The following is a 26,167-nucleotide window of genomic DNA, read 5'->3' as shown; positions in this document are numbered from 1 at the left end:
GGAGGAAAATCAATGACAGTTTAAAAGGGAAGGAAAATCGGCCAAGAGAAACAGGAACACCACGAATTACTCTTTGTTGAAAGCGGTGTTAGCAAAAGGAGAGCCTTGTATTAAGCATCGAGCTTCATGCTTCAATTTCCAATTTTAAGAAGATGGGAGGATAGAAGGAGTGGGAGGGGAGGTAGCATTGTTATTCACGTCCGGAGGAAAGGACAAAGATAACCTTTGGTTGAACTAGGTTCGCCGAGTTTCAGAGGCGGATGGAAAATTAGCTGTGTGCAGTTGGGAATCTCACCCCTAGATCGTGAGCTACTGTCAGGGCATTCGTTTGTCAATACTCTTCAACCAAAAGGCCACCAGGAGCACACCTGCAGTCCAAAAGCTGGTTTTATAACTTTACAAAGAGGGAGAAAACACACCTTGGGAAACTTGGGTCCTTTGAATAATAGAGTGTTAGAAGAGATCCCTATTCAGGGATCCCTATTAATGGATCTTGTCGGTTGTGCCCCTTGCTCGTAGTCAGAGAGACTGATGCTGATGTCCTTTTAGATTGCGGTACTTTCCTGGAGGAGCTCCGCCATCCGTACCTCCCAACAGTGAAGTCTTAATGGTAAGTGTTTGTTCAATTTCTGATGCCAGGTACGGTGTTTCTTTTTCTCACGTGTAACATGCATGAATTGAGAACAGAGGTGCACAGGCTTCTGGGGGAAGTGGGCAGAGAGAGCGTGTGTCTCAAACCTTTAAGAGGAAGAAAAGGCCAGAGACAAGCAAATGTGTATGATGGTTTGAGATGGTGTTGAGTGCTGTGGACGAAGCCGTGAGGATGGGAGACTGCGGGTCGTTTAATTAGGAGAGTCAGAAAAGGCTTCTTTTGAGAAGGGAACAGTTGAACCCAGGATGAAGAGGCGACTTTGCCAAAAATGATTCTGGACAGAAAAATAGCAGTTGAAAAAGCCTTGGTATGTATGGGAGCAAACTGGGCATGCAAGGACGAAGAGAGAGACCCCTGTGTCTAAAGCACAGTCATCCAGGGCTACGCGCTTCCAGATTAGGGTGGAGGGGAAGACAGGACCAGATCATGCAGAGCCCTGAAGACCCCAGAACTTTGATTTTTTTCTGAAGTAGCCACCGGAAAATCTTCATCACATTTTAGGAAGGACACTGTCGTTTCTTCGGAGAAGAGACTTGGAGGGAGGTGCGGGTAGAAGCGGGAGCATCTGTTGGGGCGTAAGAAGGAGCATTGAGGCTCTCTGGCCTGGGGTGGGCCTGGGGTGGGCAGGGGAGGGAACAGGGCTGGGGTGGTGCGCTTCCTCACCCTCCGCCATCACCTCTGGTTTCTCTGAGTCAGACCCTCTCTGTTTAAGCTCCTCGGAGCATCAGCTGCCAGTCAGTCTCTCGCTGAGGCGGAGGAGGAACAAGAGCCGCTGTGTGGAAACTTGGGGTGGGGAGCTGGCCATCTAGTTGTTGTTTAAAAGGCCTTCAGGAGTTCCCTGGTGGCTCAGCGGATTACGGATCCAGCGTTGTCACTGCTGTGACTAGGGTTGTAGCTGTGACATGGGTTTGATCCCTGGCCTGGGAACTTCAGAGGGCGGGGCCTTAAAAAAAGCCTTTAAAAGACCCTGTGTTTTTTTTGTTTGTTTTTTGTTTTTTGTTTTCATTTTTATTCCCGAACCTTTGGAGAGTTTTGTGGTTATAGAACTAGTTACTTCTTGGCTTTTTTTGTGACTGGTCTGGGACTCAGCTTATTTGAATCTGGTGTCTGTTTCTCCCTGCCTGTTTGCTTCCTAACATCTATAATCTTATTTTCATTGTCTTTCCCTTTATTTTTTATTTATTTTTTTTAAATTATTTATTATTATTTTTTTCCCACTGTACAGCAAGGGGGGTCAGGTTATCCTTACATGTATACATTACAATTACATTTTTCCCCCAGCCTTTCTTCTATTGCAACATGAGTATCTAGACAAAATTCTCAATGCTATTCAGCAGGATCTCCTTGTAAATCTATTCTAAGTTGTGTCTGATAAGCCCAAACTCCCGATCGCTCCCACTCCCTCCCACTCCCTCCCCCTCCCATCAGGCAGCCACAAGTCTCTTCTCCAAGTCCATGATTTTCTTTTCTGAGGAGATTTTCATTTGTGCTGGATATTAGATTCCAGTTATAAGTGATATCATATGGTATTTGTCTTTGTCTTTCTGGCTCATTTCACTCAGTATGAGGTTCTCTAGCTCCATCCATGTTGCTGCAAATGGCATTATGTCATTCTTTTTTATGGCTGAGTAGTATTCCATTGTGTATATATACCACATCTTCCGAATCCAATCATCTGTCGATGGGCATTTGGGTTGTTTCCATGTCTTGGCTATTGTTAATCCCTTTATTTTTTACTCATGTTGGTGTTTAAGTGACTCCTTGGAATTAATAGCTAGTGGGTGTACCTTTCTTATCCTTGTGCCCATTCGTTCTCTGAATAAAAAGACAGTATCTCCCTTATGTAGATAAAGACTTCTCCATTGCTTCATTGGAGGACTAAAAATAGTCTGAAACACAGCAGACAGACGGCAGTATAGCATGGCTGGAGAGCCAGAGCGCCTGGGTCCAGTCTCAGCTCTGCCGTTTTCCAGCCGTGTAACCTTGGCAAGTTACTTTATTTCCCTGCACTTCAGTTTCCTTACCTGTAAAACGTGGGCAATAGATCCTTCCTTACAGTGGTGTTTTGTAGGTTGTGTAGGACTCAGTTCTTCCTGAGTCCTACACAACTGTTCCTTCAGGGAAAGGGGAGGAGACTTCTGAGAGCGGGGCTGGCAGTTCTGCACCCGTATTTAGTATTCTCTTCTTCTGTAGCAGTAGAACCCCCAGATGCCCCCGAGTGTGTGGATGCCTGGTGTCAGTACTGCCTCTCCAACCTCGGTGATGGCTGGGTGAGCCACGTGACTAAATTCTGCCAGTGGGATATCAGTGGAAACTGTTGGGCTCCTTCTGGGAAATGTCTTGCCGGATCATTTGCCCTTCAAGCCCCCTGGGTTTGTCATTTCCCCGCCCCTTCGAGTGCAGACATGTTGTCTGCAGCCCTTGAACCACCAGGTGGGATTTTCAAGAAGAAGATGGTAGAGCAGTAGGATGGGAGAGAAGGAGTCTGAGCCCTGATGTCACGAAGCCACCCCTCCAGCCCTGGATCTACCAGGTCGACATGAGGGGGCATCAACCTCCGTTTGGCTTAACTCTTTCACATAGGTCGCCTCGTGGGCTGCCGTAGGACTGCTGAGATGGTTTGCTGCCTCCTCTCGCTTGCTTAGCAAAGGCATCTCACTTCACTTTCACGTGGGCCTTCTAGGTGACAGTAGAGTGACAGGGAGGAGAACAACGTGGAAGTTGTTAGCAGTGCCTCAGTGCTTCCGGAACTGCTTCTTAAGAGGCGTCCGTCACTTGTAGGTGCGAGGGGTCAGGCAGGCAGGACTGTATTCTTGTTTCACTCATGATCCGAGAGCAATACTAGAAGGACTTGCTCCAGGAATAAAAGACGATAAAGTCTAGGTTCGTAAGTCGTAAAGCCTCGGCCATCTTGCATTCCTGCAATAAAGGTTTATGTTCTTCAAAGTTGCTGTGATTAGATCTTAGGCATTTTCAGCACACTTGCATGCACACAGACACACACCCACCCGCAAAAGAGTTAACTGTGTTAACCACGGGAGGGAATTTTTTTGGTCGTTGTTGTCATATTCTGCACTATACTTAAGGAATCACCATATTGTATACTTCAAATGTATGCGATGATATTGTCAATAAAAGAGCTATGCTTTCTTCTTGGCTTCATGTAGCTATTTTAATTGTAATATTTTAGGCATGCATTTTTTTTTTTTTGGTCTTTTTGCCTTTTCTACGGCCACTTCCCACAGCACATGGAGGTTCCCAGGCTAGGGGTCTAATCCGAGCTGTAGCTGCTGCCACAGCCACAGCAACGCGGGATCCGAGCTTCATCTGCGACCTACACCACAGCTCACGGCAATGCCGGATCCTTAACCCACTGAGCAAGGCCAGGGATCGAACCCGCAACCTCATGGTTGGTTCCTAGTCGGATTCGTTAACCACTGCGCCATGATGGGAACTCCATGCATATGTTTTATTACAGTAAATTAATACTTTCCAGCCAGCTAATAATAGTTTACGAGCTTGAGTTTAAATATTTCAAAAAATGTGATAGGGGCGTTCTCACTGTGGTACAGTGGCTTTATGATCTGGCTTGTCTCTGTGGTGACACTGGTTTGATCCCAGGCCCTTGCCACCTGGGATCCAGCATTGCGGCATCTCTGGCAGAGGTCCCAGCTGCGACTCAGATTCAGCCCCTGGCCTGGGAACCTCCGCATGCCATGGGTGCAGCGAAAAAAGAAGTAGGAATTGCACATTTGCCCATAGAAAACTTGCCCAGGATCACTGTGTATTTATTGAGCTGTCTGCCTATCTTTTCACACACACATTTGGCTGGATGTATAGCAATTCAGTTATTAGCATTGGTTACTCAAGATGAGAAGGTCTCCAGTCTCGGAACAGTTTTTAAAAAAACAAAGTGAATTTTGACTTTAAAAATAAGTTTGGTAGAAAACATTTCAAAACATGCGTTCCATATGTAAGGTATAATAAGAAAAATTGTCCTTTTGGAAACTTTGACTGGTGCTGTGCCCTTCGAGACATGGATTAGGTCTGTGGCTTCAGGCCGATGGGGTTGGAAAACGCTGGGGCGCAAGCATCGAAGCCTTAGGACCCCGTAGAGATGGCTCTTCTCAGGAGGGGAGGGGTCCTCTTTCCTTTTGCAGGCCGACTTGGCCTCTGGAATTTCGGGCTCTCATTCAAGAACAAGCTTGTCTGGTTCTCAGCTCCGGGAGGATTTCTCTGGCCCCTGCTCTGTGCTCCCTCAGCCTGTCCTGGTGGGCGGTGTCCTTTTGGTCCTGCTGCTGGTCCTAAGTCACTTGTGCATGCTTTATGCCATTTAAATCTCCAGAGCAATGACAGGAACGTAAGTCTGCACCAGGCTCCCTAGGTCTCTGAAGAAAGGAACATGACAGAATCCTTCTTGGGGAGAAAAAGGAGAAGACTGCTTTCTAAATAGTATAAAGAGTATAAATAACCATTAAATTCTAGCAACTTTGCATATGACATTGAATAATCAAGTGGTAAACTTTGGGTAAAAGCATCCGGAATGCAGTTGGGATTCTTTGGTTCCAACTTGCAGAAGCCCTTTTAACATTTCTTGTAAGGCAGGTCTTGTGATGGAGGGCTCCTTCAGCTTTTGTTTGTCTGAAGATGTCTTTATCTCTCCATTTCTGAAAGACAGCTTTTCTGGGCATAGTTTTTTTTTTTTTTTTTTTAGAGCCACACCAGTGGCATATGGAGCTTCCCAGGCTAGGGGTCCAAACGGAGCTGTAGCCGCTGGCCTACACCACAGCCACAGCAACGCCGGATCCTAGCTGCGTCTGCAACCTACACCACAGCTCACGGCAATGCTGGATCCTTTAACCCACTGAGCTAGGCCGGGGATCGAACCTACATCCTCGTGGATCCTAGTTGGGTTCTGAACCCACCGAGCCACTGTGGGAACTGCCTTTCCTTCTTTTTTTCACTTTGCTTTTACTTTTTTCTTTTTTTCACCTTTCCAATGACTGGCTTCCAAGTCATTGCTTCTTTCTTCTGAATGAGCCTGCTGTTGAAGCTCTCTGTTGGGTTTTTCAGTTCACTTACTGTGTTATTCAGTTCCAGAATGTGTTTGGTCCCTTTTATGGCTTCTATTTTTTTATTGCTCAGTGAACTTACTGCATTTGTAGTTGTGCAGTGATCATCACCACGCAGTCCTGTTTATTTTGGATGGTCTCATTTTGTTTATGCGTGGTTTTCCTGATTTTTTAGTTGCCCGTCTGTGTTCTCTTGTAGCTCGCTGAGGTGCTTTGAGCGTTTGTTTTGAACTTGGTGTCGGGTAATTCATAGTTGTCCGTTCCTCTAGTGTCAGTCGCTGGGTAGTGATGTTACTCACTTGGTTTCGTCGTATTTCCCTGATGCCTCGTGTTCCCCATAGCTTTGTATATTGGTGTTTGTGTATCTGAAGAAACGCTTGCCTCTCCCGTTCTTTATGGACTGGTTTTGGCAGGTAGGGACCGTCACCGCGAGCTCTTGGGAGCATCTCCAATGGTTTCTGAGGATGTGTCCTCTGCACTCCTCTCCCTCCCTTCTGGGGGGAAACGTTGGGCACACACATTCCACCGTCACCGAGCCAGTTGGCTGCCCTCAGCTGGTTTCCTTTTTCCCCAGAGCAGAGCTCTGATGGGCTCGGATGTCGGGGGGAGGAGTTGGATGCTTATGTACCCCGTGGCTCGCAGAGCTGTGCCGCTCACCGTGTACCTCCTGCCTCTTTCCCTAGGTCAGTGTCCTGACACGTCGAGCCCTTGGGTACAGTTCCACCTCTCTCGCTCCCGCCTGATGGAGTCGCTTCTGGGCGGTGAGGCTTGTCCTGTCCCACAGAGCCCTTGCAGCTACTGAGCGCCGCTGGCTCCTCTTCCCCGTGGTGGTGTGCTCAAAGGACAGTGTGGACCGGGATGGCAGGAGGCTAGTGCAAACTCTGCTTCTCTCCTTTCCTCTCGAAGGGTAAGTCTCAGAAGCGCGCCCCTTCTCTCCATCCTGCAGAGCCATGCAGTCTGCGGAGAGCACCTGCTCCCTCTTTCTTGTCCTTAGCTGCTCTCAGGAATCTAACTGTCTTGGTTCCCTCAGAGCTCTGAGTGAGGGGAGACGGACACAGCCCCCTCTGGTGACACTCTGAAAGTCTAGGAATGTTACATGCATGCTTCACTGGTTCTTTGCTCCCCGGCTGGAAATTGTGGGCTGCATGGGTTTCTCTAGGTGCTGAGATGCTCCGGCTTGGAGGGGAGACTGAGGTTGGCAACGTAAAACTGCTTGTCTTATCCATTTCGAAGAGCTTTTTCTCAGTTCGTGTTCACCAGAGGAGGTGCAAATTCTTGTCTGGATTCGGGAGCATAGTCTTCCTGATTGGCGGGGCCTCCCAGAGGTATTTTGGCCCCAATAGCATTTTTTGATGTTTGTGCTCAGGGCAGGGGCTGGGACTTCCTATTCTGTCTTGCTGATGTCACTTCAGACTCTTTCTTTTTACATTACAAAATGAATTTCTTTAGAAGCTATGGGACTGTTCATCTGTTTTATCTTGGGTGGGTTTTGGTAGTTTGGGCTTTTTGAGAAATTAGACTGTTTCATCTAAATGCTGAAATTATGCATGTAGAGTAGTAACATATTGATTTTAATTGATCTCGTTGTATGTCATGTATTAAAATACGTCTTAAATTTTTATTTTATGTTTATTTTTAGCGAATACGTATTCATTGGCCTAATTGATTATTGACCCTGAGCATGTGTAAGGCAGGTTCCACTGATGGAGTTTGCTATTTTGTCAGGATCTCAGTTTGCGCTATGTTCCTTTCGCTCCGGGGAGCTATATTTATTTGCCCTATAAACTCATAAAGGAAAAGTAACAACTTGTCACTTAAACAAGAGGATATGTACTTCTCTAGACTAGAAAGAATTTTGACACAGAAACACTGTAAGTGGCAACAGATGTACCCTAATATATGGTAACTTTGACAGATTGAAAGTGTATAGATAATCTTGAAGTGTCCTTTTCTTGTCATTATAGCTCTCAGAGAGCCATCTGAGATCTACTGTATCAGAAAGTCAGGGGAAGAGTAGGGGCCGAGGAATCTTTATATTTGATACATTTATTTTGATGCACCGCTGGAGTGAGGACCATGGTGAAAGCATCACACCTCCCTGAGGAGGGACCTGTATTTGTTCCTGGAGAGATTATGGAAGAGCCACTGAACCAGAAGTCAGTGGACTTGGAATCTGCTAGGGACTCATGCTACCAACCTAGGAAGAAATCGCTTCAATTTTCCCTTTCTCTCCTTTATTTCCTTCCTTCTTTCTCTTCCTTCCTTCCTTCCTTCCAGCTGCACCTGTGGCATATGGAAGTTCCTGGGCTAGGTGCTGAATCAGAGCTGCAGCTGAGGCCTACGCCACAGCTGTGGCAACACTGGATCCTTAACCCACTGAGCCAGGCCAGGGCTCAAAGCTACAGCTTCACAGAGACAACACTGGGTCCTTAACCTGCTGAGATACAACAGGAACTCCAATTTTCTTATTTTTAAATGGTTAATAAAGAGACTACTCTCTGGTTTTCAAGTCAGAGTTACTCTTTTCTGCCATGATTTCTTCACCGAATAAAACTGTGTTTGACTACGCCTTTGTTGCGGCACACCTGGAAGATATAAAGATTTCTACATAAATATTCCATCTAATATGCCGTAGGTTTCCACTGGGCCCGTGTGAAGTTGCAATTTCAGTGAAGAAATACTTCTTAGCATCACTTGTCCAACTGTGGAAGGAGGCATTTTCCATCTCAATGGGAAGGAAGGGGGACTCAATGGGATAAAAGGTCCCACGGCGATCAGAAAAAGCAGGTTTATTAACGTAGCCCTAATGGCACCAGCTGCTTCTCAGCTTTTCTTTCATCCTGTAATATTTTGCAACACTGCATAAGATTTTCAAGATGCTAATATATTCAGTCTAATTAATATGTTCCTTACAAACGCAAGCAGCATAAGGCCGATACATAGACCTTTGACTCTGGTGTCTATAAAGCAAGGGTCTGCAGGCTGTGGTTTGTGAGGGCCGCTTGCTTTTGAAAATGATGTTTATTGGGACACCCATGTGCATTCGTGTATGTGTCGTGTATGGCGACCGTATGTGATACACATGTAGAGTAACTGAGACAAGCCATGACTAGTTACTCTCCAGTCTTCACAGAAAAGTTAGCCAACCATGGCTGTATCGTCTGAAACCTTATTTTTTGGTGAAAAACTTGAACAGAAAGCTATCAGCAATGTAAAGCTCAGTGAAGCACAATTTATTTCCAGCTTGAAAATACTCTCAATCGTCTTACCATTTACCTAGGGCTTTGACAACTGCAATAAAGTCTATATACTAAGTAATAGCAAGAGCATTATTTAACTGGTCAAAAATGTCAAAAGCAATTCATATTCTCTAGGGCAAAAATAAGTTTTTACGTGTGATGGCGAAGAATTTGGAAAAGATAGCTTAAACTCTAGGGTTAAACCGTCTAGCTGTTTAAATTAGCTCAGTTTTCGAACACAGTTTCTGTTGTCCTTTCGCATTCTTCTTTGCAGACTGTAAATTGCCACAAACACCATGTGTGACTGTCTTCGGGTCACTGTGTAGTCCATTGTAACCTAAAATTCCAGAGAGTCCCACTAGTAAAGTTAGAATCTGCGCGAATCGAGCAGGAAGGGACAGTTTGCTTCTTTAGCCCATTTATCTATCACCCAGCTACCAGTCATGCTAATGGTTTTTCCATCTTCCTGTGGAAATTCTGTAGAGATTCTAGGTCTCTCCAGAAGAGCATTGGCTCTGGCTTAGAATTCACCAGTAAGCATCGCTCATTCCCAGTGCCCAGGAATCCCATCACTGCTGACAGACTGGGCAGTGTTGAAACAATGGAAGACGATGCGGTCTCCACTGAGAAGCTAGAAGGGCTGTCCCCGATGTTAGCACGCGTTGTGGGCCAGACTCAGTCCCGAGACGCTGCTCAGGGTCTTCTGGTGTAGCTGGCGGTCATCTGGAAGAGGAAGCTCCTGATTGGAACCAGATCGTGGCACCATCTGGGCGGGGGCAGAGGTAAAATGCATATCCTGTCCCACCTTCGGTGTGGTGAGGAAGGTCGAGATGATTTCAGGTACAGTACTGCATGACTGTGTAAGTTCTTTGTGTAATGCCAAGGTGAAATGTAATTATCATCAAGTTTGGCAACATTTTCCTTAATTCTAAACTACTTGAGTAAGACCATGGCTAAGCGTGACCGGGAAAGCTCTCCTCTTCAGTTCTTTAGCTCAGCAAACATTCTTTCTTCGATTTTTTCATCTTCTTCTGGAGATTTTGTATTTCATTATGAAGTCGTCTGTTCTCTTCCTGGAATCCTTCCTGTATTAGTCGGGCTTGTTCCTAAAAAGGTACAAATGGAGAATGAACCACGTGTAGCATTAAGTAAATCTCTAACTTGTATTTAGTTTCCCCGTTCATTGATTTAAAAAAATAATTTCTGGAGTTCCCGTCGTGGCGCAGTGGTTAACGAATCCGACTAGGAACCATGAGGTTGCGGGTTCGGTCCCTGCCCTTGCTCCGTGGGTTAAGGATCCGGTGTTGCCGTGAGCTGTGGTGTAGGTTGCAGACTCGGCTCGGATCTGGCGTTGCTGTGGCTCTGGCGTAGGCCGGGGGCTACAGCTCCGATTCGACCCCTAGCCTGGGAACCTCCATATGCCGCGGGAGTGGCCCAAAGAAATAGCAAAAAGACAAAAAAAAAAATTTCTCCTTGAAATTTTCTCCACCATTAGTTTTCATCATACTTTGTCTCGGACCTTCTAATCTGTGACGCCTCTTGCTCAGTCTCCTTGAGTGAAGAAAGCTGTTCGGCTTCTGTCTCCCAATAGGTTGAGGAACCGAAAAGAGCAGTCTCAACCTTTTCTCTCATTAGTTGTACATAAACTTCGTGGGCAATCTTAGTGCTATGTTTGGCTTCAAGTCTTATCTATGCATTTAGACCCTTTTTATACACATACGCATGTACACAGATAACACAGAAACATAAATGAAGAATTTTCGAAATCTGATGCACTGAATCTTCCGTCAGGGGATTTGATCTAAGCTTCCACAACTTGGTGACCGAGGTAGCAAAATATAGGCGAGGGAATCAGGGTCCCAGAGTGACCATATAGTGGTTTCTGTTGTTTGGGGGATATAATGCCTAACTAAGCTCATACAAGGAGCAGGGTGCCGAAAACAGGTAGAAGTGCCAGACTGACACATGGGGGTGAGAAGGCAGGGGTCCTGCTTAAAAGGCTGTCCTAGAGCTAAGTCATGCCGGGAATGCCAGAAATAAAAAAGTGCGGATTCCTCCATGTTGCGAAGACAGCTCAGATCCCTTACCAAGCAGTGCGACCCTATGAAAGTTACCAAATCTTTTCTGAACCTCTGTTTCGCTTGGCTTCATCTCTTAAGTCGTAGGGGCATAGCAGTTCTTGCTTTGTATAGTTTTACCCAAAAGATATGGATAAGACCTTTTTTCTTTTCTTTTTGGTGTGGGATCTCACTTCCCAGACTAGGGATTGAACCCAGGCTGCAGTGGCGAAAGCAGCACATCCTCACCACTGGACCACCAGGGAACTCCCCATAAAGACCTTTTTTATAATGTCTAGCAGATGATAGCTGCCGTTGACTGATAAAGGACTAGGTGTGACCTAACTTCAGATACAGTCTTCGACTAGCCAGACGTTGGCGGGGCCCCTTCGGGCAGGCAGAGAGGGATTGAAATGTACAGGTGGGCAAGCAAGGGCCTTTGGGGCTTCATGTTCTCACTGCGGTGCCACGCCTGCGCTCAGGGAGAGTGGAGAGCAAACGGAGTAACAGCACCCCCAGGCCATGCAGAGAAGTACCTGAAGCTTAAGAGCCATCGTCCTCTCTTGCTCTTCCAGCATCTGGGCCCGGTCCTTCTCCATCTTCTCAGCCAGCTGTCTCACATGTTCCTGATAACTCTTTTCTTTCTGTTCCATAATCTGCTGGTTCCTTATTTGCATCTCCTCCAGCATTTTGGCTGCAGCCTGTGCAGCTTCAGCTTTCACACGTTCCACTGTCAGGAGGGAAAGGCACAAGGAAAAGTCACGTGAGGGTGACCGTGCTGCATCTGTCTTCCACGCACACTTACGTGTCACCGCCGCTGCTGACCGCACACGCCCTGCTCAGAAATGCCTTCCGCAAGTAAGAGGCATCTTCTCTCCTGTCCGTTAGCGGTCCTAGGCCCACCCCGCCGAGTTACTTAAACTTGTAAGAGTTCTGGAAGCTCTCTGGTCTCTTGTCTCACCTTCGATCTGCTTTTCTTTCTCCGAGAGAGTCTGGTCTGTCTGTAGAATTGCTTCGCCCACAGACTCCTTGGACTTCAAGTATTCCTGGAGGATCTCTTCCGCCTGCCACCCAGAGAAAGTGGGTTATTCGCAGGAAATGGCTGTAAGCACTTGTTTCTATTTGCTCCCCATCTTTCCCTCTCAGACCTGCCCCTCTTGGCCCCCCCGTGCCTGGCAGTCCAGCTCCCTTGTCGCTGGGGTGAGCACATGCTCCAGGCTGGCGAGCATGGTGCCCTCCTGAGCAGAATCCCTTGGAAGAGGTTGATAGGGGTATAGAGAGTGCCTGTTCTTTTAGCCCGGACGCTCTAATTCTGGGGCTGTGGGTGCTGTGGTCCTGCTCAGGTCGAGCTTACATATCAGAACGCGAATCAGGAGAAAGGGGGTGGAGGGAGAACGGGAGGGAGGGAACTGTGGGGTTCGGGGAGCAACAGGCAGCTATGTGACAACACTGTTTGAAATCTCCGATCCCTCTCTCCTTAAAGCCAGCTGGAAGCCTAAACCGGCAAATTCCCAATTTAAGTAACCATCATTAGGTTTCAGCCCCTTGCAACAGCAAGATCCAGCTACCGTCGTGGGTTACAATAAAAATCTGCTGATTAATCTGATAGTCCAGTGTCTAACTCAGTTGTTAATTGAATTCACCCTCTCGAATGAGCATGTCGGTATCCTGGTAGGACGGGCTCCCTGTGCATTTATCGAATAAGAGCGTGCGTACTGTCAGTCCTGCGATTGTGCATCGCTGTGCAAAACACTTGCTCACATGGCCGTTCCAAGGAGGCACGTCTGCCACTTTCCAGAATCCATCCCGCTTACCTGTAGTCCCTTCCTGGGCGTCTCAAGATACTTGATCTTTAGCTCTTCTTTCTTCTCGACGTAGAGACGATACCCTCCTCTTTTAGCATAAAGCCCCTGTTTCACACCTTCTTCTAGAGGACTGAAAATTTCCTTAATTAAAGCCGAGCAACGCTCTGATGATGCTTTAATATTCTGGTCACAAAATTCGTCTCGCTTTTTGTCTAGCTTGGTCTTGAATGTAAAAATAGAAAGTAAAATGAATAGGGAAAGTGTGTTAGCTTGATCTCAAAATGTCTGCAAAGGTTTCACAAAGAAAAAAAAAAGGTCTGTGACCCCTAGAAAAACTTAGAGGCACTCCGCAGGACTGTCTCCTTCCTGTCAATCCTGCCTTTTTCTGCTGACGTCCCTTTCTCCATGGAGGTGGAGTTCGGAGCAGAGAGCACTAGCTGTGTGCTGCACTTTGGAGATACAGTTCTGCTTTTCATACTGGACCAGTTATTTGCCTATGAAATAAGTATGGCTCAACCATAAGCTGCTCATGATAATTAAGTCTACAATTTGCTTTGCTTTTGGCTAGAATATTAAATCAATCTAGTAACAATGAGCATGTAATTTGATTAGAAGCTCTGTTACTTCCTATGCACGCAATTAAATTATAGGGGTGGGTGATTATTTATTTATGAGAGAAAAAGGTTTCAGTCTGTCGTAATAAAATTGGTCTTCTTCTTCTTCTTTGCCTTTTCTAGGGCCACACCCACGGCATATGGAGGTTCCCAGGCTAGGGGTGGAATCGGGGCAGTAGCCGCTGGCCTACACCACAGCCACAGCCACGTTGGATCTGAGCGGCATCTGCGACCTACCCCACAGCTCATGGCAATGCCCTGTCTTTAATGCACTGAGCAAGGCCAGGGATCGAACCCGCAACCGCATGGTTACTAGTCAGATTCGTTTCCACTGTGCCCCAACGGGAACTCCCTAAAAGTGGTTCTTCATATGGTAATAACAATGGTTGCCACCATGTAAAAGTCTAGCAAAAGTTGCTTTTCTCAGAATAAGCACCTGTTTCCCTTCCTCATAGTACTCTGCTTTCTAAGACCCTCATCCGTGTAAAAATTACCGCTAATTCCTTTTGGAATACGTTCTCTTCATCTTTGAAGGAATTCTTCATGAAGACGTCAATGGCCTCCTTCTCGACGTCCCTGTGCAGGTCCAGCAGCTCCTGCAGGGTCTCCGTGGGCAGCTGCAGCTTCTCGGCCATCTGTTGCTCATAGTGGGCAACGGCCTTCTGCACGGCGGCCGAGTTCTCGATCTCAGCCAGGGCCAGGACTGCATTCTCCATGCAGGGCAGGTCCCCACTGCTGATGGTGTTGACGAAGGTCAGTACCAGGGTCTCCAGACCTGCGCAGAGAGAACAAATGAAGGGGACGGGAGTGAGGTGAGGAAGCACTCTGCTCCGTGCAATTCCAGTGGTGTCTGTTACCAGCCGAGCGCCCCGCAGCATCAGTGTCCTCGGTATCACCGGGAACCGTGCTAAAAATGCAGACTCGGCCTCTGCCTTGGTGCAGCTGACTTCGACCCTCGTCTTTGGCAAGATCCTCAGGTGGTTTGTGTGCACATCAAAGGGCGAGACCCTTGTTCTGGGCAGCGGAGGCCTGTGTTTACTGAGCGCTTCCTGTTTACTCCCAAGTACCATGACGACAAGAAACCACACCCTCTCATTTACGTCTGTCTCATCTGCCCTGGGAAGCCCATGGGGACCACTGGTTAATGTTTGTGGAAGAATTCAGAGGGAGTCCTTCATTCCGTTTTTCCCCTGGGGCCATGGTCCAGGAGGACTCTGTGATGACGGAAGTGTCACTCGTGCCGTCCGCCAGGGTGGCCACTAGCCCCGTGTGGGTGTGAGCCCTTCAGATGTGGCCGTGTGATCAGAATGTTAAATTTCTTTCATTTGAATAGGTTCACGTTTAAATTTAGAGAGCCTTATTTATCTAATGGCCACTATATTGGACAGAGCAGGTCCAGGTTACTAGGACAATTTTAAGTTCTTGGAGGTATTTTCTTTGTCCTTTCCTATCTTTTCTCATCTAAGAAATTTGACTAACACAACCTCTTAGAAATGTTGGTGTCGTCTAGGATTTAATGTGATAATAGCAGTAGATTTGTATTTTTCTTTTTCTTTTTGTCTTTTTAGGGCCACACCTGTGGCATACAGAGGTTCCCAGGCTAGGGGTCTAAAGAGCTGTAGCCGCCAGCCTACACCACAGCCACAGCAAGGCGGGATCTGAGCCGTGTCTGTGACCTACACCACAGCTCACAGTAACGGCGGATCCTTAACCCCCTGAGCGATGCCAGGGGTTGAACCCGAAACCTCATGGTTCCTAGTCGGAGTCATTTCTGCTGCACCACGATAGGAACTCTGCATTTTTCAAAACTGAAACCAAGTGGACGTGGCTGCACTGTCCTTTACTCTTAACCGAGGGTAGGACAGGAAAGAGCACTCACGGGGCCCAGTGACCTTGATGCCTCCTGAAAGAGTTTTCGTTTTGGAATTTAAGAAGATGTAGGAACAGAACTCTGCAGATTGTTGCACAAATTCTGGGTCCAGCTCATCGTCACCCAGATCCTCAAGCTGGCCCAGCTTCTTCCTCTGAGTGGGCCGATCAAAGATAAAGCATTTCTTCTTGGGGAAGAACTTCCGGATACAGAGTCGAGGCAGGTTAAAATTTTTATCTTTTTGACTGGTACCTGGCGGAAGATAAAAAGGCATTTGCCTAATGTAAGGGTTTGCAAACTTTCTTCTGTGAGGGCCAAACCGTAAATATTTTAGGCTTTGCAGGCCAGGTGGTCTTTTTGCCCAGGTTCTCCGCGCTGCTGTTGTAGCATGAAAGCGGCCATAGACAGTCTGTGAATGAGTGAGTGGGCTTAGCATGATTCCAGTACAACCTTGTTTGTAAATACAGCAGGCCAGCTGGATTAGCCATCATCTGCCCGTGAGTCATGGTTTGCCAAGCCCCAGACTAATGCACCGTTCATGCTTTTATTTATTTTCTTCAAATAAATGACCATTCTACTCCCTATTCTTAGGGTAATTACCGCATTGCAAGCCCTGAGAAGGTAGATAATATCAGTCTAATCACAGCACCAAGAAAGGTGAATGAAAACGAAATTTGTTCTTAGAACAGGAAAAAGTAATTTAAAATCCATGTATTAATTCAGATCGTAAATAAGCATTAATTCTTAGTAATAGCCACCTGAGAAAAATACAGATAAAATAAATATGAAAAACTGTGGACAGAAAACTAAAGAATAATACTTTGTAGCGTTTCGCCATCACCATTTAGCAATTCTGAGTCCCCTTTACCCTTCTTAAGCTTGAGTGAGTTCTCCAGGTACTCGTCTGCTGTGATGGATTCTCCATCTGTTTCCAAGTCCAGGGAGAAGTCCCGCAGCGTCCACACAAAGTCTGGAAAGAAGCTCACAAAGTCAGCCGAGTCCTCAATCCCATCATCAGGTTCCGACTTTGCCCTGATTCTCTCTGTCAGCTCGGTCACGTAGCTGAGCAGCAAATTAAGGAAAACCGGCATAAAAGAACGGTACCCCAGACGTTCCTGCTGTGGCACAGTGGGTTAAGAGTCCGACCGGAGACACAGGTTTGATCCCTGGCAGGTTCAATCCCATGGATTAAAGGATCCAGTGTTACTGCAGCTGCAGCTTGGATTCAGTCTCTGGCCCGGGAACTTCCAGATGCTTTGTGTGCAGACATAAAGTAAAGCTTAGAGGGAGAGCAGTGCCCCATTCTGTGTTCGTTCCACATATTGGGAACCTTTGTTTTGCCTTTGTTTTATTTTATTTTTTATTTTGTATTTTTTTGTCTTTTCTGGGGCCGCTCCCGCAGCATATGGAGGTTCCCGGGCTAGGGGTCCAATCGGAGCTGTAGGCTCTGGCCTACACCACAGCCACAGCAACGTAGGATCCAAGCCGCATCTGCGACCTATACCACAGCTCACAGCAACACCGGATCCTCAACCCACTGAGCAAGGCCAGGGATCAAACCCAAAACCTCATGGTTCCTAGTTGTATTCGTTAACCACTGAGCCATGATGGGAACTCCCTCGCCTTTGTTTTAAACCCCAAGTATCAGTTCTTCTATTGGTACTTAGAATTTTCCCTCTGCCCTTGAATGTTATTTTTTTTTTGGCTGTGTCTGTGGCATGCAGAAGTTCCCAGGCCAGGGATCAAACCTGAGCCACAGCGGTGACAACACTGAATCCTTAACCACTAGGCTACCAGGGAACTCCTGTCTTGGTTGTTTGTTTTTCTTTTTTGTTTTGACTCATTAGGATTCACAGTTAGACAGCTGTGTCTTTAATATAGGGTCCCCCTGACTTTGAGGTTGTTTTGGACCCCGGAAGGGATACTGCAGCTGGTCCATGGCCTGCTGGTTAATGGTCCCCATACTGTTGTAGACGAAGGTGCTGCTCAGGAGAATTGCCAGGGCGAAGATCCAGGAGTCATTCTGGTTGTCACCCTGCAGATCAGAACACATTTGGGCCAGGATGATGTTTCATTCTCACCGCAGTTTCCAGATCAGCCGTCGTTAAAAGCGTGCCCGTTTCATTAGAGTTTTTGTTTTAGACTATGACCGAAGGTCATTTTCTCTTGCAAGAGGAAACCAAATCCAAGCAAAAATTGTTAGTAGACTGGACTCTGCGTAGTTTTCTGATTAGTATTTTTGGTTTGCCCTGGTTCTCACAAGACCTTCTTATGATTGTGGGTAGATAATTGCAAAACAAAGAGTCATATTTGGTGGGCAATCTAAGGCCATAAGTATAATTGAAATTAAAATTTTCTCTTCATTTTTCAGAAACTTGTCGTAATATAAAGCTAGTAACGCCTGTATCTATTTCATTGAGCAGTTGTTAGACTCCTAACACTTTCCATTACTTATTAAATATTCAAAATAATACAAAGAGGCAAATGTAGGGCTCTGATCTAAATATGAGACTGGATACTATATAAAACTCTTAGAGGAAAACGCAGGGCGAACACTCTCTGACATAAATCACAGCAATGTCTTTTCAGATCCACCTCCTAGAGTCATGACAACAAAAACAGAAACAAACAAATGGGACCTAGTGAAACTTAAGAGTTTTTGCACCGCAAATGAGACCCTAAACAAAAGACAACCCACAGATGGGGCGAAAACATTTACAAATGAAGTGACTGACAAGGGATTAATCTCAAAAATATATAAACATCACTTGCAGCTCAATACCAAAAAAACCACACAGCCCTATCAAAAATAGCTGAAGATCTAAACAGATAGTTCTCCAAAGAAGACGTACAGATGGCCCAAAAACACATGAAAAGATGTTCAGTATCACTAATTATTAGAGAAATGCAAATCAAAACTTCTATGAGGTACCACCTTATACCAGCTAGAATAGCCATCGTCAAAAGTCTGCAAACAATACATGCTGGAGAGGATGTGGAACAAAGGGGATCCTCTTAACTGTTGGTGGGAATGTAAGTTGGTGCAACCACAGTAGAAAACAGTATGGAGATTCCTCAAAAAACTGAAATAGAACTACCATATGACCTAGTAATCTCACTCCTGGGCATCTATCCAGAGAAAACCATGAGTCAAAAAGACACGTGTACTCCAATGTTCATTGCAGCACTATTTTCAATAGCCAAGACATGGAAGCAACCTAAATGCCCATCGACAGAGGAGTGGATAAAGAAGATGTGGTACATATTCACAATGGAATATTACTCAGCCATTAAAAGGAAAGAAATAATGGCATTTGCAGTGACATGAATGGACCTAGAAATTACCATGCTAAGTGAAGTCAATCAGACAGTGAGTCACAGAGGTGACAAAACATGGTGAGTACAAGCTCTTAGCTGAAGAAAAATTAGGAGTTCCCATCGTGGCCCAGCAGAAACGAATCCAACTAGGAACCACGAGATTGGGGGTTCGATCCCTGGCCTCACTCAGCGGGTTAAGGATCTGGCATTGCCGTGAGCTGTGGTGTGGGTCAGCAGCTGTAACTGTGATTCAGCCTCTAGCCTGGGAACCTTCATGTGCTGTGAGTGCGGCCCTCAAAAGACAAAAGACAAAAAGAAAAAAGAAAAACTACAAAGTGTATAGAAGATGCAGAGGAGAGGGGCTTATTCCAAAAGTGAACCCTTAGTCCTTACCTTCTCCACATCGCCCAGGCCCTCGGTGTCCAGAAGGACCAGGGTGTGTTCTCGCTTCTTGGGGTGAGGCACACACCACATCCAGATGCCCTTTGTGTGAGACTGCACCGTGTTGCCCAGAGAGAAGCCTGTGGGAGGTGGGGGGGTGGCGTGGGGACAAGAGGGATTGAAGTTTTTATATCAGGTGGTTCTGGTAACTGAGACAAAATGTAGCATATCAAGTTTTGTAGAGAGAACTGAAACCACAAGCAGTATTAGAGCCAGAGAAAGAGAATATTAAATACATGAAAAGCTTCGATACCTTTTCATGATGAAAACAATCAGCAAACTAGAAATGGAAAGAACCCGAGTCAGTATAATAAAAGTCATATAAAAACTCCGCAGCCACCATTATGCTCTATGGTGAAAGACCACGGAGTCTTTCCTTCTACAAAAATTAACCAAAATGCATCAAAGACCTACAAGTAAGAGCTAAAATGTGAAACTCCTAGAAGAAAAGGTGGGAGAAACACATCACCATACTGAATTTGTCAATGAAGTCTTGGATATGACGCTAAAACGTCACTAAACAACAGCACTAAAAGTAGTTAAGTTGGACTTGATCAAAATTAAAATTTTCTTTATCAGAGGACACCGGCAACAGAATTAAATATGATACCAGATTTGGCAATGAGTTCTTGGATATGATACTAAGCCTAAACAACAGCACTAAAAGTAGTTAAGTTGGACTTGATAAAAATTAAAATTTTCTTTATCAGAGGACACCGGCAACAGAATTAAATACACAACACAGAAGGGAAGAAAATTCTTGCTAGTCATGAATCTGATAAAGAACTGTGGAGTTTCTGTTGCGGCTCAGTGGGTTAAGAACCTGAGGAGTGTACATGAGGATGCGGGTTCGAACCCTGGTCTCATTCAGTGCGTTAAGTATCTGGAGTGAGCTGGGGTATAGGTCACGGATGCAGCTCGGATCCTGCGCTGCTGTGGCTGTGGTGTAGACTGGCAGCTGTAGCTTCGATCAGACCCCCGGTGGGGGAGCTACCATATGCCACAGTGTGGCCGTAAAAAGAAAAAAGAAAGAATTGATATACACGTATATAAACAAGTCCTACAATGCAACACAAAAAAGCAAATTAAATAACAAACCAATTGAAACATGAGCAAAGGACTTGGATAGACATTTCTCTAAAGAAATGATATTAGAGACCAATAAGCACATGAAAAGACACTCAACATCACTAGTATAGAGTCCAGGGCCTTGTAGTAATCTATAATGGAAAATAATCTGAAAAAAAAAATAACCAAATCGCTTTTCCGTATATCTGACACAATATCACAAATCAGTTATACTTCAAAAAAAAAAAAACAAAAACAGCGAAATGTGTAGATAGATCTTATGTGAATCCTGAAAACTAACTGATATTTATAAGAAAATTGGAAAATTTGGCACTGAATGAATATTTGATAATATTAAGGAATCATTATTTTTAAAAACCAACAATGGGATACTACCTCACCTCCATTAAGCTGGCCCCTACCAAAAAACAAAAGCAAAAAAGAACCAGAAAATAACAAGCGTTGGTTAGGATGTGGAGAAATTAGAACTCTGTGTGTGTGTGTGTGTGTGTGTGTGTGTGTGTGTGTGTATTTCTGGCGGGAATGTTAAACAGTACCGTTTCTGTGGAAAGTGATACAGTGATTTCTTAAACAATTAAACATAGAGGAGTTCCCATCATGCTCAGTGGAAATGAATCTGACTGGCATCCATGAGGATGCAGGTTTGATCCCTGGCCTTGCTCAGTGGGTTAAAGATCTGGCATTGCCGTGAACTGTGGTGTGGGTTGCAGATGTGGGTCAGATTCCACATTGCTGTGGCTGTGGTGTAGACTGGCAGCTATAGCTCCAGTTTGACCCTTAGCCTGGTAACCTCCATATGCTGCGGGTGTGGCCCTAAAAAGACAAAAAATAAAAAGAAAAGAAAAGATAAAATAGAATTGTCGTATGATCCACCAAGGCCACTTCTTGGTCCATACCCAGAAGAAGTGGTCATGGGCACTTGAACAGATATCTGTACGCACGTGTTCTTAGCCACTTTACTCATGATAGCCCAAAGTTGGAACCAACCCAAATGTCCAGCAGCAGGTGACTGGATAAATACATTGGTATACACAGTCACTCAGCCTGAAAAAGGAAGAGATTTTGACCCATGCCGTAACATTGAACCCTGAAGACCTCATGCTACGTGAAACAAGCCCTCGCAAAAGGCCAATTAATGTATGAGGCCTCTTGTGTGAGACTCCTGGAGCAGTCCGATTTAGAGGCGGAATGCAGAGTGGTGGCTGTCAGGGGCGGGGGTTCTTGCTTAATGGGGTACAGAGTTTCCGCTGGGAGAACTTTTCGAAATGGGCGGTGGTGCTGAAGGTATATGTTATGTGTATTTACAACAGTTAAAAAGCAAGAAAAGATAAATAAAAACATGAGAATAGCTAATACAGCTTTAGACGTTTTTTAAATCAGTGGAAACGCACTTAGGACATGAATGTTTTAGGAAGTGTCTTTCTTATTATATGCATTGGTTATTTTTCTCTCTGCGTGAATCTTCCTAAGAAAGGACAGTTTATGCCTGAGGAAGGGGAAACTGAGACACAACATGAAGAGTGCCGAGCTGAGTCTCTGAGGTCAGAGTGAAGATGAGAGTGGGGCTGTGGATTGAAAGTTAACTCTAACCTGTCTCCTCGCCTCTGACGTCCCCTCCCGGCCTCCCGGTCCTGCCTGCTGGGAGTGCCGGTGCCCAGCAGGGGCTCAGCCCGGTTTGCTGGGGCCACTCACCCTTGTTCTTCCCAGCCAGCTTGTTCATCAGGTAGGATTTGCCTGTGCGGTACAGGCCCACGATAGCCACCACCACCAGGGGCTGCTCGATGGCAGACAGGAGCTTCAGCGCTTTCGGGTTCACCGCCAGTCGCCCATTGATGTTCTCAACGAGGCACTGTGGTTCTTGCATGTGCACCCCTGAGGCCATGTCCCGGGTCTGCAAGGGAGGAGACGGGCTGCATTAGAACCTCCTGTCTAAAGTGGAACACTGTCGCCAGTTATTTGGCATCCGGAAGGTGGACTCATAACTCTCCCCCTCCCCCAATGGCCAGAAGTTTTGTGTCAACAGGGAGAGGTACGAAGGAAATCGGACTCATTTTAGCAAGTTACCGAAGTGTTATCCAAGGAGCCCAGGAAGAACTGATAGGGCAGTGACTTGGGAGCCTTCCGTCACCCGCGTGAACAAGATCTTTCATTTAGTTTGCCATGAAAACCTTCCCTTTTGGATTCTCATTAAAAATTTTACACTGGACGTTAAGTGTAAAATAGACTAGGACGCAGAGAGACGTGTGGTGCACCCTGGCTCCGTGTGAGAAATTCGCTGTCTCTTTATTTATGTAGTGATCCGTCCTGTCGGTCAGGATGTTCACGGACAGGTCATCATTTGATGCTTGTCTGTGAACAGTTTCCAGAGACTTAGTCATTTTTTTCCCCACTAGTTATCCTTATTTTGGTTCGAATGAGGATCCACAGAACTTCTTACGCAGCTGTTCTGTTGTGAGCCACACGGGTCGTCCACACGTGACTACTCTGGAAGTGAAACCAGTATAACTTACTTTTGCAAATTTTATAAAAATGTGTGACAGGACCCTTCCCAAGCCTTGGTGTGGGCTTGTATACGCAAGGGGCCCTGAACTTAAACTTCCCAATCAGTTTGCCTCCAACTAAGTGGCGGAAAACTCCACAATATCAACGATTGTATGTCGCTAAAAACCATGCAGGTGCCTGTATATGCGTGTGTCAGGGAACGAAGACAATGGCAGTTTAAAAACTCAGGAGGCAGATAAGGAGAGCTAAAGAAGAAAGTTGTTGAAAGGAAGCATCCGTATTTCTGGCCAGATACTTTCGAGTTTTCCATTTGGTTCTTTTCCCCATTTTGAAGAGAAGCAGCAGGAAGAGGAGGAAGAGGGATCGGGAGGGGGCGAGGAGGGAAGAGGAGGGGAGGTGAGAAGAAGAGAGAGCCGCCAGACGAGCTGGTGATGAATGAAGCCGCTGCCAAACCAAGGAGTCGAGGGGAAGCGTTGAGGAAACAAGCTCAAGCCCCCCGAGAGCACAGAGAGGGCAGAGTGAAGAGGTGGTGCCTGCAGTGCAGCAGCGCAGAAGGTTCTTCACAGGGGAGCCTGGTAGGAAGGTGGTGGGGCTGAACTCTGCTCCTAAGGGTGAGCAGTGAGCTGGTCCAGGAGGCTGATCGAATGAATCTGCACTATTTCTAAATAAGATGCCCGTTTTGAAACAAAAGGCAAATGTATGACCAAAGAGCAGTGTGGTTGTGAATCTACGTCTTTCACTCTGGGTTTCAGGTTTTGTTTCGTCTCTTTTTTTTTTTTTTTTGCTTTTTAGGGTCACACTGCAGCATATGAAAGTTCCCAGGCTAGGGGTCGAATCGGAGCTACAGCCACAGCCACAGCCACGTAGGATCCAAGCCATACCTGCAACCCACACCACAGCTCACAGCCACACTGGATCCTTGACCCACTGAGTGAGGCCAGGGATCGAACCCTCATCCTCATGGATCCCAGTTGGGTTGGTTAACTGCTGAGGCAGGACAGGAACTCCTGGGTTTCAGTTTTTTCCTTTGTCTTTAACAGTGTCAGGTAGCTGTTTGCACTGTATCTGCTTTCTGTTCTTTCCTTCTAGTGAACATAACATATTTGTAGCAGTTTCAGTTTTTTAGCTACAGTCAGATCACTCTTGTGCAGGTTCCATCAAAGACAATGGTAATTTAACTACCCGTGCAGTCAACACAGACAGAGCATCAGCAAAGAGGAAGACAGTCCTAGGGCACTTGCAGCTCTGATTTACTCCCCTCGCACACAAGCACAGTAAAGGCCCGCGGATGGGCTGCCGGCTGGGAACAGCAGGCTTTCATCTGACCCCCGGGCTCACAGCAGGCTCGGCTGCCGCCCGTCTTGATGCTGCTCAGTTTTTAGAAAACGAATTGACCCTTATAAATCCCTTCCCACTCCTGCACCAGCCTGAACTGGGGCTCCATTTCCCAGAGCAGGGCTCCTGCAGCCCTGGAGAGAAAGCTGCTTTGAGGAAAAGGAGAGTTCTTACCTCTTTGAGAGTTCTTTCCTCTTCTCAGTGAGACGGAGTGGACTTCTCTGTAACTTCTCTGTTTCACGGGCGGGTTTGGCTGTTAGTCCCCACAGCCAGTGTCGAGGAGCTTTGCTGATTCCCTCTAGAGCCGAGTCGGAAGCAAAGCAACCTCTGTAATAGACTTAGAATAAATATGAAACTGAAAGCAATGAATACAAAGCAGTGACTCAACAACCATAAAAGGAATTTCTGAAAGCCATCCTGGGAGGAAGGTAAATGGATTTGGCATGATCTTCACGTTCTTTTTTTTGGGGGAGGGGGGGAGAGATCTTAGAGATCATGTTGCTGTTTTAGAACATGTCTACTAGATGTTTAAATATAATGGACTATATCTCAGGATTGGGGTCCGTTTGAAAAACCATTTAGAATGAGGAAGCCTCCTCATCTTTAAGTTTAATTTCCTTAAAAACGGCCTCACAGTGAACCAGGCTCCTCCTTTATGTGTGGGGTCAGTGAAGAAAAGGACAGATCTGGCACTTTCATGAACACACAGTCCCTGGAACTTAATTCCCACACGCAGGAAGGGGCTCCATGTCCTGTGCTCAGGTTCCAGGCTCTGTGCTGACCGCCCTACATGCGTTCAATAACTTAGAACAAACATTTCCCCATCGTTTTGTAGAAACTAAGGCACAGAAAATGTACCCTCTTGTCCCACATCGCAGCCCTGTAAATAATCTGAACCAAATCATCCTTGATCTCAAACCCTTCCGTCAAACCACTTCACTGTACTGCCTTTCTATGTCTGCCAAAGAGCAGGGGAAGTCACAGCTTTATGTCTTGATTGTTTTCTGAGAGTTACCCGTGTTAATGTCCAATTCAGTCCTGACCGGAACCATGCAAGAGAAGAGGGATTGTCTCCATCTTACAATGGAGGGTGGGTGATGATGCCTGGTCCTGTCACCCAGGTCGTCAGAGGTGGATACAGATTTGATTCTCTGTCTACCCTTAAGCTCACTGCTTTTTCTCGCCCTGGACGAGGAAGAGGGGAGTGAGGAGAACGGGAGGTGGTTACAAGGTTCTCTCCACATCCCGGGTGCACAGGTGTTTCTCTAACCTGGAGGTCAGTGTCTGAGATTTAACAAATAGGACTAAATACTCTGTGTTTGCTCCCTCTTCACCATTATCTTTTTATCTTAAAAAAATTCCTTTTTTTTTCCCTTTTTAAGGCTGCACCTGCAGCATATGGAAGTTCCCAGGCTACGAGTCGAATTGGAGCTGTAGCTGCCGGCCTACACCACAGTCACAGCAACAAGGGATCAGAGCCCTGCGACCTACACCACAGCTCATGGTAAGGCCAGATGCTTCAGCCACTGAGTGAGGCCGGGGAGCAAACCCTCGTAATCATGGATACTAGTCAGGTTATAACCTGCTGAGCCACCAGGGGACTCCCGATCTTGTTATCTTTTAAAATGTTTCTCCGTAAGTGACACTTTGATGAACTTTGAAAACTATGATTTATCTGGGTCTTTCAGCTGCTGGAACACACCCAGATTCTTTCTAACTTAGTGGTTTTATGCAGCTTTTTTTTTGCTTTTTAGGGCCATACCTGCAGCAAATGGAAATCCCCAGGCTAGGGGTCAAATGAGAGCTGTAGCCGCCCACGTACATCACAGCCACAGCCACGCCAGATCCTTAACCCACTGAGCGAGGCCAGGGATCAAACCCATGTCTTTGTGGATGCTAGTCAGATCTGTCTCCGCTGCTCCATGATGGGAACTCAACATCAGTCATTTTCTAAATTCAGGGTCTCTGGCTCTCCTTCCTTCACCTTTTCTCAGCGAAACAGTTCTCTTGTGTCAGTTAAGGACAGCTGGCAACTCTTACTGAACACAGTTGGGTTGAAAATGAAAGCAAAGGACAGTTTCTCAGAAGTCTCTCGATGTTAGGAAACTGGCTCCTCCTGATGAGGATGAAGGGTCATGTGCACTTTGTTGGCCCTTTTTTTTTTTAATGTTAG

General features: G+C 46.1%; 2 protein-coding genes across 6 annotated transcripts in view; one reads left to right on the top strand and one right to left on the bottom strand.

The window, feature by feature from the left end:
* Window positions 1-26,167, top strand: part of LOC125130004 (guanylate-binding protein 2-like) — a 64,351-nt gene that overhangs the window by 506 nt on the left and 37,678 nt on the right. For 3 of the 4 annotated variants that reach the window (XM_047785364.1, XM_047785360.1, XM_047785362.1), the window contains exons 2-3: window positions 550-610; window positions 6,408-6,631. The gene's annotated coding sequence lies outside the window, so the exon portion shown is untranslated. The remainder of the gene's footprint in view (window positions 1-549; window positions 611-6,407; window positions 6,632-26,167) is intronic. The other variant, XM_047785361.1, reaches the window with a different exon arrangement.
* LOC125130005 (guanylate-binding protein 1-like) lies at window positions 8,937-24,337 on the bottom strand. 2 transcript variants are annotated; one of them, XM_047785365.1, is made up of 11 exons: window positions 24,169-24,337; window positions 21,850-22,048; window positions 19,021-19,148; window positions 17,235-17,344; window positions 16,178-16,371; window positions 15,319-15,561; window positions 13,934-14,214; window positions 12,835-13,047; window positions 11,982-12,084; window positions 11,557-11,750; window positions 8,937-10,069 (listed from the first exon to the last, which is right to left on the bottom strand). In XM_047785365.1, exons 2-11 carry the CDS (start codon window positions 22,037-22,039, stop codon window positions 9,953-9,955), a joined length of 1,773 nt encoding a protein of 590 aa, XP_047641321.1. In that variant the 5' UTR covers window positions 22,040-22,048; window positions 24,169-24,337; the 3' UTR covers window positions 8,937-9,952. The 2 variants fall into 2 exon arrangements, with proteins under 2 accessions (XP_047641321.1, XP_047641322.1); XM_047785366.1 differs by lacking the exons at window positions 21,850-22,048; window positions 24,169-24,337 and adding an exon at window positions 21,748-21,843.

This window comes from Phacochoerus africanus, chromosome 6, assembly GCF_016906955.1.
Source record: "Phacochoerus africanus isolate WHEZ1 chromosome 6, ROS_Pafr_v1, whole genome shotgun sequence".
NCBI classification, from domain to species: domain Eukaryota; kingdom Metazoa; phylum Chordata; class Mammalia; order Artiodactyla; family Suidae; genus Phacochoerus; species Phacochoerus africanus.
Note: the sequence above shows the minus strand (reverse complement) of the source record. Positions and strands in the feature narration are given on the sequence as shown.